The sequence below is a fragment of the Candoia aspera genome, chromosome 8 (genome assembly GCF_035149785.1).
Source record: "Candoia aspera isolate rCanAsp1 chromosome 8, rCanAsp1.hap2, whole genome shotgun sequence".
NCBI classification, from domain to species: domain Eukaryota; kingdom Metazoa; phylum Chordata; class Lepidosauria; order Squamata; family Boidae; genus Candoia; species Candoia aspera.
This window is the reverse complement of record NC_086160.1, coordinates 37,415,427-37,428,241: the sequence shown is the minus strand read 5'-3', so window position 1 is coordinate 37,428,241 and position 12,815 is coordinate 37,415,427. Positions and strand designations below refer to the sequence as shown.

At 34.7% G+C, this 12,815-nt stretch overlaps 1 protein-coding gene across 3 annotated transcripts in view; it reads right to left on the bottom strand.

Moving 5' to 3' along the window:
* The window catches only part of LRBA (LPS responsive beige-like anchor protein), a 409,112-nt gene that overhangs the window by 244,298 nt on the left and 151,999 nt on the right, over window positions 1-12,815 (bottom strand). For all 3 annotated transcript variants that reach the window (XM_063310174.1, XM_063310176.1, XM_063310175.1), the window contains exon 36: window positions 963-1,129. In XM_063310174.1, coding sequence (XP_063166244.1) covers window positions 963-1,129 — 167 coding nt within the window. The remainder of the gene's footprint in view (window positions 1-962; window positions 1,130-12,815) is intronic.

The following is a 12,815-nucleotide window of genomic DNA, read 5'->3' as shown; positions in this document are numbered from 1 at the left end:
TCCCATCAAGAAGGATAAATTGGATTCCTCCCTGCCAACTCCAAATACATAACACACCCTGCTTATAGTTTTGTTGCAGTACCAGATGTTTCTGAAATGCCACATGCTGTGGCTCTATGCTGAATGTAGCACCTGACCTTCTCCATAATTGACTAAAAATATTGATGTAATGGCACGGGTCTGATTGTGATTTATTAAAACCAGTGCCGATCCCAGGCTGGTTGCCAGCATTGTAGTCTACTAATCGTATGGCATTAGAAAAGCCATCAATATCGAAACAAAATAAATGACATTAATGGGAAAGTATTAGGCCTTCAGAGGCAGAGCTCATTCCAGTTATACAGATTTGAAAAAGAAGATGAAATATAAGAAGACTATAAAATCAAAATATTTTAAAAATTGCAATACATATTTTATTTTTTATTTTTTGTTCTGCAGGAAATTATAAGAAACATGCATTTTATATTTTAAAAAAGCCATTAATTAGGACAGAAAAATCCTGTGTGTCTTTTTTTTAAGAAATTTAATTGTAGCTAAATGTGTTGCGGCTTTCCTATAAATACGTTTTCTGGATAATGTCATTTACATGTCTGTAATGATGTTAAGAATACTGCCAAGCACATTACACAATTTTCTCATCAGCGTAGACTGTTACAAAGTGAAAATAATTGTGTTCTCTGTCAGATGTGTTAGAAAATTTACAGGCTGACTACACAGGCCTTATTCAAAGAAGAGCAGAGACCACTGAACCACCTTTGTTGAATCCATTTAGTGGAGAGGTCATCAATGGTCTCTTCTTCAAAATAAACATTCTTTTCCCTTTAGAGTCATTAGGAAAACGTGAAACATCTAGAAAACGATTGTATTGCTTTTTTCCAAGTTTGAATTTTACTGTTAACTGTCCTTTCAAGACTGGTGTCAAATAAATATTTGCACTGCCAAAATGTAATTTATCTATTTACCTTGGTGCAGAATTGCCCCAGGCTCCATGCTTGTCCATCAGTATATTGATGATTTTCTGTATCAGCTGAGTTGCTGTCACATGATCACGATACTTGGCTGCTCTTATCAAATGATCACACATCTTCTCATCTTCACGTTTGTCTGCAGAATACTGGGCGCACAGTGACTAAAGTGTGAAAAGGCAAAAAAGAAAAACACTTTAAATGCTTTATACTTTTAGTTTTTTCTCTCAACAATAAGAATTGCTTATATACTTTCGACTTAGAATTTCTGCAACAAAATAGATATAGAAAGTGAAAACTTGAGAAAACAATCTAATAATATACCAGAAATTGCAAACAGAAGCCAGGCAGAACATTATCATCCTCATAAAACATGGTCCACTGGAGGAAAAATGCAATTTGACCTTTAAGGGTATCTCCAATTAATACTATAAAATGTTTATAAAACTATTCTATGCATTTTTATGCAGAAGCCTCATCAGATCCATTGGACCTTTTTTCAAGACACTATAGACATTAAATAATACTGTCTACGAAAGATAAACTGAGAATTCTATTAGGAACATTTTTCAAGGGCCAAAATGCATGAGTATATTTAATAGGTAACTGAGATTTTAGTCCTATCTCTGTGTATTTGCTAAATAAGAAAATACTATATAATGTAATGTATCATTACATTAAAGTCTACAAAATAGTTAAATATAAATTATTCCATTGAATAAATGTTTTTTTCAAATATATTGAAAAGGAAAACTATAATCAGATGTGAAAACGGGGAAAAAACTGAAAAATCAAAGACTTATAGTATACAAAGCTTGCATTACGACATGAGAAGGATTTTTTTGCAGGTAAGTAGTACATCTGTTTTATTAAAACAGCCATCCAATCCAATCTATCTGCCTAATTTATTTGTGATGGGGGCAAATAAAGTGCTTTAAACTTTGCAGATAAGTTTTTTTTGCTTAGAATATGAATATGGCATTACAAATTAGAGGAAAAACTATATTTTTACATGTTATACAGAGCTATTATAGGTTAAATATCAGACTTATGCTCGATCTACTGATTCAGGTTAAACATACTATTATATCCCAAATGCCTCAGTGTTTTAATAAGAATGCAGACATCCACATTAGGCACCTGTATTAATGTCAGCAACAAAATAAAAACAGTAAAAATAGCTTCATTCAATATTAAGTATAGTAGTGGTAGCACTTACTTCTGTACTTCAGCTGGAAAATACTGACAAATATATTCTTCATACTTTTTTCACTAGCCACAACTTTGTGATACTTAACTGTAGAATTAATATGCAAATTTTTGCTGAGGAACAGAACTCTACTACTTATTATTAAATCCACAAAACTTACAATGGCTCAGTTATTTATGACTAATATGATACCTGAATATTTCTATAACTGATTACTACAATTGATATGCTACTCCATTCCAGAGACTTCGAATAGCTACAATACTAATATAATGATGAAAATTTTAATTATAATCAATCAATATGATGTGCTACCACTTGGGGGAAGCATGAACTTACTCATACTGAAGAGTCGTGTTTTTATGGCTTTCTGGAAATGTAATATGAAGGGAATATCTAGGAGTAAGTTTTTCCAAAGGAATGGACATTATCAAAAGGCTCTACTCCAGGGTTCCTGAAAGTGGGACCCTCAGCAAGGTCTCTCTCCTGTATCTTACCAGACTAGCAGATTCCACTCACAGAAGACACTCATGAAATTATCTAGGCCCTGAATCAGGTAGGGCTTTAAAGGTAGCCAACAGCACCATCAACTACACCCAGAAGTAAACTGGCAGCCAATGCAGCTCCCCTAGTAGTAGTGTTATATGTGCAAAGCTTGGCTGGCCTATAACTATACCAACCACTGCATGCAATACCAGATGGTATTCAAGAGTAAGTGACTGAGTAAAACTTCCTGATCTAGGAAAGGGCACAACCAGGGCATAATATGTAATTGTGAAAAGGCCCTCCTGCCAAGGCAAATTATAATTTAAAAGCTATAATTTAAACCAGAATCAGAATGTATGACATGAAGTAAGCATGCATAACTTGCAGTGATGTTTGATATCATATCTGTATATTTAAAATAACAGTTTTATATTTACACAAGTTTGAATCACAGCAACGGGGAAAATAAACAGAATGAAAGTTGAAGTAATCAACAGCTTTTAAATGGAATAGTGCATATCATGTTTTGATTGAATTTAATTAATGCAGTAATTTAAGAAGACAGTTTCTTTTTGTCTATATATTTCAGTACACATGCATAGAAAAGTACACAGCATCCATGCCCCACAATATTTTTTATACACTTATCAGTAAATACATTAAAAGTCAAGTGGACTGTCATGGCATACATTTAATGCAATGCCACATAATATTCCAATTTTTCTCTTATTTTATTTAATTTAAGACAGTGAAAAGGTGTTTCAGGTTCCTAGCTTCTAGCAAGTGAATTACAAACCTCTAACTGCCTCACATTTCAGAGAACAGTCCTCTTCCTTTCCAGAGCAAAAGGTGTTATAAAGATACATGAAACAAACGTTTTTCCTGCACTCTAGCTTTCAGCTCAAAGCTATTCTAAACATGAGTATCTTAGCATATGTGTGTTCTTAGCATGGATGTACCACTCGGTGTTGCTAAATACTAGAACTATTCCTATTAAGAGCTAAAAAGGGCTTGCAGAACGTATTGGCCATTTTCCTTCCTCTCTCACTCAGATGAACTGACAGTTGGCCTCAATCCAGCTGTTGATAGACAGATAAAACTACTTCTATCTTCTGGCATATCCCCACTGTGCCAACTATGTTGGTCAGTAATTTGTCCATAACACTTTTCCCTTTTGAGGAATCATCTCTTAATCTCAACCTCAAATGTTTCATGGAATTGTGACTATTCATGAGTCAATGAGTCTTCAGCAGTACAAACTTTGTCCCATCAATTTTGGGACCACTACCCACTGCCCTAATTCTCTGAATTAAAACCAATAATCCATCTTTAGCAACTACTAGGAATTGTCTAAATCTTAGTCATTTTAGCAGCTAGCCATCACCTTCATTTTCAACCATCTTCTTCCCAGAGTCCTCCTGGATATTTTAAGACTTCCTTCCTTTGCCAACTCCTTATCTGCTGCTGTTCCATCTCATAGAAGCACTGTGCCCCTTGAGACCACCTTTATTCTTAGCTCCTTATCAACAAAATATAGCTCAGTTAGTACAGAGAGTGAGTTTAGGTTTCTACATAGAAGCATTGAGACAAGAAGACCTAGTGAGACACAATAGTGGAGACAGGCTCACAGTTGAGTCTATGAGATATTGCTATTGTTGATAGTTATCCTTGGCTGCTACTTTCTTGTTTCTTCCTATTTTTATTTTTATTTTGTATTGTTATATTTATTATTTTTAATTGTGTTTGCACCACAGAGTCACATATGTGTGATAGGTAGCCATATGAATTGAATTAATCACATATATATATACATACATATCAAACCGCTTATCATTCATCCCAGGAAAACATACTGATAATGCCCCTGAGCTCCTCAGTTCCTAAATGCTTTACAGAACAACCAGTCCATTACTAATTTCTGAAATATTAAGAGGGAAGGTGTGTTTCCCATCTTGGAGGCTAAGTTCTTCCATAAAAAAGAAGGCCCAACAGAGACTGTTTACCTCCAAGCAACTTCCCACTACATCTCATGGAGACTTTAGCATACAGTATCTGCCTACAAATCTTGGTCAGGCAGATTCTACTTGGACTATAAAGTCCCAAAGATAATCAATCCCAAGCCATATAGGGCTTTATAGGTTATAGCTAGCCCTTTCAATTGCACCCAAACCTGCAACTAATGTAGCTCCTGTAATATTGATATTATATGACAGTAACAAGTTGTCACTGTTCATTTGCACAGTTTTTCCGATAACGTGTTCCTGTTTCTTTCATTACATTCATTCAATGGAGTATACATTATAAACAACCTATTAATTCCATCTTCCATACATATCTACAACTATCTAGATGATACTCATTCATACGATTTGCTGCCACACATTTTAGACTTTTAATTATTGAATCTATTCAGCTCCTCTACAAGAATAGATTATCTTCATTCAGATATATGACATTCTTCCCCTTTCTCTTACTTTCTCATGAACACATAGCACACCTATTTCCTTCTTTCATTTCTTTTCACTAATTCATGATTTTTACCATATATTGCTCTTACATTCCAAGTCACAATCTTCCTCATGATACCATCATCAATAGATGGAACTCTACGACTCATAGTAGCTTTGGTCAATAAAATATTTAAAATAATACTTTGTAATAAAATAAAAAGTAGACTAAATTACCAGTCTCAGCTGTACCTATGTCACATGCAACATTTCTTGCTAATGGGAAAGACACAATGCCATTCAAGTTTGGCACATTTTTGCCAGTATACCATAAATACACCCCAAGCCCAATTTTAAGCCAGCTAGGATCTTCAATCTAAAGACTACTGTGCAAGTGAACATATTATTACCCATACACTATCAATTAGGAGGTAAGTGCATCATACTGACACACTCATGATTTTTTTTCTTATTAAAATCATCCATTGCACACAATTACATAAAGAAGGCACAATGAGAACAAACAGAAACATAGTTTAGCAGAAATATATGCAATTATGAGAGCATCACTGTTCAGGTGATTCTTAAACTAGGTTGTAATCCAAGGAACAGAAATCCTTTCAAGCAGTAGATGCCACTGGACAATAACATAGGCAATAAAAACAAAAACAAAAACAAAAACAAATGATTAAAAAATAATAGTTTACTTTTTTATAAGTATGTTTTGCACAATCTGGCTATTGCACATGATTTTGGTTATTTTTATTTTCAAAATTTATTTTGGGCGCCAGGTAGGGCCTTTTGAGTGCCATGGAACTCGTAAGCACAAGATTACCAGTTCCTACCTTATTTGAACAATAAAGGATAAGTTTGAACAAAAAGTATAAATAAGCAGTTTTATACTTACTGTTTAAATCATCCTCAAACTTTACTCAAGAATGAAGTAATAATTTTGTACTTGCAGTATGTGTGTTCTTTTTTTGCTATGCTTTGCCCTATTGCTATACATGAGAAAAAAGTTTCTATTGAAACTAATTAATCAGAGAACAGAAGCATGCATTATAGAGGCAAACAGAAATCTAGTCAGTATAGTTGGCTTAAAATGGCCTTTTGAAGTAAGAACCAAAATGATTAGTAAAGTGTATTAAGCAAGGAAACAATCCATATGAAAAACAAGTTGCATTTGGGAAAAAATCGTCCTTTGATTTCTGTGACAGATCAACGATTCTTCTATCTCACAGAAAAGAGACTGAATATAAAACACAGTTGAAAACTTGTGTCCTCCATGTATTTATTAAATGTACAGGTAGTCTTCACTTAACAACAGTAATTGAGCCTGGAATTTCTGTCGCTAAGCCATGTGGTTGTAAAGCAAGATGGCATCACTTAGTGATGGCAATCCTAGCAACTCCCCTTGCCATCATTAAATGAATTCTACCCGCCATTAGCCTGAGCACCCACCCCAAGCCAAGCCATTCTGGGCTTGGTTCCTGCCAGCCCCGAACACTGCCTTCAACTCCCCCCTGCCTATCTCCCCCCCATCTCTGCCCTTTTGGAAGCCCTGCAACCTGCCTGGGGGCAGGAAGCCCACCTGCAAGGCGTCCCATCCCACCCACATGGGTGCAAGGCCCCCAATAGCAAGCTCCAGCCTCCCCAGCCTGTATTCCTCCACCCAGCTGCCTCCTCTCCCAGTTCCCTGCATCTACCTTTGCCTTTTTAACTCAGCCCTCACAGGAGAAGCAGAAGCAAAAGCAGCTGCCTGCCTTGTTTCTTCCACCACGTGGCTCCCTTCAGAATGCTCATGTGACTGCAGGGATGCTGCAACAGTCATAATTTCAGGCACAGATTGTAAGGTCATTTTTTTAGTGCTGTCGTAATTTCAAATGGTCGCTGAATGAATGGCCGTTAAGTGAAGACTACCTGTACTATATTTGTCTGTCTATTCCTATATTCTATTAACTAGTCCTAAGCATTTTCCAAAGATATGAATTCATACTGATTACAATTTTGTAATTTTGTAACTTATTTTCCCTACCCCAGGATATCTGTAAAAAGAAATCCAAAGGGAATCAAACACATACCACCTGAAAATGCAAATTCTCATCAGCATCATATATTTTGGCAAAAGGAAAAGCTCTTGTGTTGCTCTTTAAGACTTTTTTTTTGCACTTGACTTTTAACCTTCAGTTTACATGCTGGACTAAAAATGCTACCAAGGGAAATCTTCCAAAGCTCCTGAATAAGACTTAGAAAAATGAAAGCTTAAAACCTCAATAGCAAACAAAAGTCAACCAATGACAATGTCTGACAGCCACCTTCAATTCTGAAGTGATGCTTCTGTCATCTAACGACTCAAAGTATTGATTTCTTTCAGCATGAAAAAGCCTAAGCCAATGAAATAGATATAGCAGCATGCCCATTCCCCTCCCCCGATAATAGCCATCAAGGTTAACACAGGCAGAACACTTATCAAGGTATCTTTTCTATTTCTTCTTGTTTTAATGGACTGGATACAATGTATTGGCTTTTCATCTCTGCAACCTGCAGCCTCCACTCCCCCTCATCATTTATCCAGCCTTTTACAGATCAGGAGATTTAGAATCTGCATATAAATTAGCTGTCTTTTAACCTATTTATTACAAAAAGAAATACTGTGGTTTCATTGCACTACAATTTCCTGAACACCCCAGGCATTAGAAACATTAAAATATGTTCTAAAAAGAGTGTTTTGAAAATAAAATATTAGAAGTCTCCTGATCAGGAGCCTAGATTTAGAGGTCAACTTACTATTTAATACTAAGAAAATTCTTTTTAAAAAGGTAATGTGAAATACTAGAGTGAAGAACTGCTTTTATTATGCAACATGAAGATTATGTCATTAAAATATGCTTATAAAACTTCCCATATATAAACATAGTTGTTAAAATGGAACTGGCTTGCTGTGAATTTGTGGATCTGAAAAACAGAAATGAAAAACAGAAATGGCATGTAAAATAATTTCCTTATTTAGCCAAATAGAATTATTCAAATATCTTCTGTGTAAAGCATAGAATTTAGGTCACCTTACGAGAATATTTCCACTCAATTTTAAATTATCTCCCTTTCTCCCTACACATATTGGATTTGTAGAGTTCTTTTGTGCATGGCATGGGCACTGCCTGCTGAGAAGAAAGTCTGTTTCTACCATCCTAGCTTCATATGCATAAAGTTGGACCCAGATACTGGATTCCCCTACTTAAACAGATATGAAGAGATATCTTTGATTATTTTCAGTGAGGTGATGCAATTTTCTTCAAGACAGCAACAGAAGAGGTAAATGAACAACTTCCCTCTCAGAAATGAGAGGGCTATATTGCTCTGCAAATCAGTTTAAAGCGTGCTTTGTTCAAAGTTTCATAAAAGGAAAGCACCTCTTAAATAGCTGCACAATTTTATAATATACACATTTAATGTGATATACCTATTATATCACAAATACACAAAATATTTTATGTATTTATTTTATTTTAATGAAAACCAGTAGTATCTTCATACACATTATGGTTCTGTCACAATACCAAACAACTTGCCATTAGAAATCAGCTCTAAAAGCTAATCATGTGTGTATGTGAATGCATATGTGTATGTGTATATCTGTGTGTGTGTATTCAAATACACAGAGTGTAACTAGAATAAAAAATTAAGCTAGCTACAAAACCAGACTATGGTGATTAAATTTAAAATATTCATATTAACTATTTGTTGCCACATAGTATACTTTGATTAAATAAGCCATGGTGGCAACTGAAACTAAATATATTTTTCTATGCTCTTTTCTCTGGTTCTGGTAACTTTCTCTAGACCACAGTAGCCATAGTGATAACCCATTGTTACATACATCTTGAAATCTAGCAGGGAAACTTTCAGGAGTGAAAATAATGTATTTCAATGTAAAAAGATAGATACCATTCTGTTAAATAACAATATATTTTATAGAGCCACAATTATCCTTGGACTCCTTGTCTACACCTATCCTGTTCAAATATGCAGAATGCCTATGTAAGTAATTATCATATGTGATACTAGTTTGCTTTGTAAGCAGCAGTGATTTTTTTGTCTGAATGTAACACATTCAGAGGGGACCTAATATGGATATCAGGATACTGTAGAATTAGGCTAATTTAGAAATATAAGGACAGTAGTAAAACTGTATCTTTAAAAAAAACAAAAAACAGGGACCTAATCCTAACTCTACAGTTACTATACAATAATTTAGTATTACCATAAAAATAACACAGTGATAATTTTAAGGGCAAAAGTGCCTATACCCTTAACTCATTCAGCACAAAGTTCATTTACCTTTTCTAACTATAGAGAATTAAGTCTTCCTGCTTCAATTTGAATGTCTTTTTTAAACTTACAGAAAATAATTAGAAAACATTTTAAAATTAATTTGATGGAGAAAACATTTTGTTCAGCAGAACTGAATTTGTTTTACAACAAACCTAGGCAAACTGCACATAATACACTTCAAACTCACATATCAGGAAGTATTACCATAATGGCTTACCTAAGCAACTAAGTATTAAAAATAATTATTATTAATAAGAACATGGTCTACTAGTACTAATATTTTTGATTGATCCTTGAAATTGTACACATCATTTAAGCAGTCACATGATTCACCCCAAATGAAGGTCTAGACAGGAGAGTTCACTTTATTCTGAAGGTACGTATCAAAGTAGATCTCGCCAAGCAATAAAGGCGCATCATCTAAGGATCTTTTTCACATTAAGAATCCTATTAGAAGGAAAACACTAAAAGGTAATTGAATTTCCCTCAGTTATCTTCATCTCTGTCAGCTCCTGCTACAATAACTTACTCTCCAGAGCACAGATAACTCAATTCTGTCCAGCAAGCATATGTTATGAATCTCCAAAGCAAACCTGTCTAAATCATTCTGGTCTTCTATCAAGGTTGGCTGTGAATATGAACTCTGACAGAAAGCAAACAAATTTATTTTTATCTTTTCAATAATTCACTTCTTCATGACAGGATACAAGCATCTAAAGACATTTATGTTACTACTAATTTCAGCATTATAAATACTGACTGAATATTGACTGGAATTAAAACCTATTTAACTAGCTGTTTTGCTGTTAACAACTAAAATCAGAACAGAAATTTGATGAGCACTGAAAACAGTTTCTACAGATTTCTATACATTCAAATACTCATGCAGTTTCACTTAACACAGTTTATTAACAGTAAAATAAATACATATTAACAGTATAATTGTTATTTCATGTTTAGTTTAAAAATAATTTAAAACACTGTAACTATGACTACATATATTTTTATTCAGATGTTAGGGTTTCTTTTTCCTCCACCCAAGAATATTGGATATAACATAACCTGTTAAAATTTGTGTAATTTATCACTTCTAATATTGTCTGTCTGTCTGTCTGTCTGTCTGTCTGTCTCTGTTTTCCACTGATATTTTAAACTGAGATTAAAAAAATAAAATAAAATGTTTTGCCTTGATAAAAACTACAATTGAGATAAAAGCAGCTTATGTGGAGGTCTGCACACCTGGGAATAGGGGGGAAAAAAGCCAGCTGGAAAAGACCTTATACAAATCTGCATCCACATGTCCTCACCTGAAATACCACATGCAGTTCTGATTACAACATATGATAAAACTGCAGAAGACAACAACCAAAATTATGGAAGATTAGAATATCTTCCTTATGAAAAATAAAAAAAGTAGAAGCATGAGGGGAACATGAAGAGGTGTATAGAGTCATGCATGCAATATAGAAAGGGAAGATAAGGGCCATTCCATGAAGGAAACTGAAAGGGACTTAGAACAGATAAAAGAAACCACTTCTTTATGTACTGCATAATTAATCAGTAGAACTATTACCACAAAATTGCTGATGGCCACTAACTAGAATGATTTTTAAAGGGGATTGCATAAATTTATAGAAAAAAGGCGTTATCAAGGTCAAGATTTAATGTTACCTCTGGAATGGGGAACAATAGCAGGAGAGGGAAAGATTTACATTTATTTATTTGTATGTTAGATTTATAGCTTGTGTTTTGTATGGAACGTAAGGCAGTGCCTCCTATTTTTCCCAACACCTGTTGGATTGGTTGGATTGAGAGTGAGTAACTGGCCCCAAAATCACCCAGTAAACTTCCATGGTTGAAAATGGGCTAGAACTGGGTGTCCCCAATACTAGTCCAACATGTTGACCACTAACCACACTGGGTCTCAGCTTAAAAGCAGACCAGAAGTATCTGGTTGGCTACTGTGAATCACAAAATGCTGAATTAAGATGGAAGCTGGCCTGATCCAATGTAGCTATTCCTACCTGCAATCATGTTATCATTTAGTCAATCTCACAATCTCTTCCTACTTAAAGTACACTCTAGGCACTATATCTGTAATAATGGAAAAGTGGACATTAAGAAACGTGTCAGTTCATCAAAATTTACCATTGCTTCTATTTTACAGAATTCTATGACTTCCTTGCCATAGGCACGTAATAAGTCCATACAACAAATTATATTGGGCCTCACAGTGCAGCGCATAAAAATTTACTTGAAAGAATATTTCCAATGCTCACATATAGCTCATAATCTTTCTGTACTGCTAAAACTGATTGTGAATTATGATTTTAATTAACCAGCTCCCACAGAAGTTTCATACTTGACTACTGAGGTTTCTCTAATATGAAACAGTTATTTTGCATCAGAAGCCAATAATCTAGTCACAGACATCAAGCAATGAAATCTATAAGACATCCAAGTATCAATTATGCATCTTTTCTTATCAAAAGTGCATTGTATGTTGTGGGAAGTCTGAGTTGGAAAATAATCTTGGGATTGTGGTTGATTTAGGCTTCATTAATCAAAAACATTTCAAAACCATGGGAAGAAATAGTTCCAAGCTATTCTGTGTTTGGTTAATCTGACCTCAAGTATTATGTCCACTTCAGGAAACCACACTTTAAAAGGGCTTAGACAAATGGAAAGGGTTAAGAGAACAGCAACAAGGCAACTAAGTCGTATGAGGAGAGATTGAAGGAACTATGTATAGGATAAGAAATCACTCTACAAATGTCTAAATGGATGTTATACATGCTGTGACCTTTATGCTTTCAAAGTGCAGGACACGGAATAACGGTTTATATTATAGGAAGGCAGATTGACTGAACATTATAAAAAAATATCCTGATAGTGGAATCAATTACCTAGTAAACGGTTAGGCTGCCTTCATGGAAAATGTTCAAGCAGGAGTTCAATAGCAAATGGATGAATTTGGATGCCTATACTGAGAAAGGATTTGGTAATCCATATTCTTTCTTTCAACCATGATACTATTACAATCACACAACTAATCTACACGAGATACACATCTTTGTCCAGGAGTAAGTACAAAATAAGGCAGACAGAATGTTGGAATTGCACTGGGGAATTACTCAGCAATCATAAAGCTCTGTGGGTGACCATCAGTCACCTACTCTCTTATTCTCCAAAACTAACAGGGCTAGAAAGAGATTAAACACTCCAGGAATGGAAAGTCAGAGCAGTAATGGAGTAAATTGCTTGGCAGTTATAAGCTCTAAAGGATTTGGCCAAACAAAGGAAGTCTTAAACATATCCCAACTTTGTGTTTTGTATTTTTCAAACGTGTCTATAGTTCTGTGATACAACAGTTAA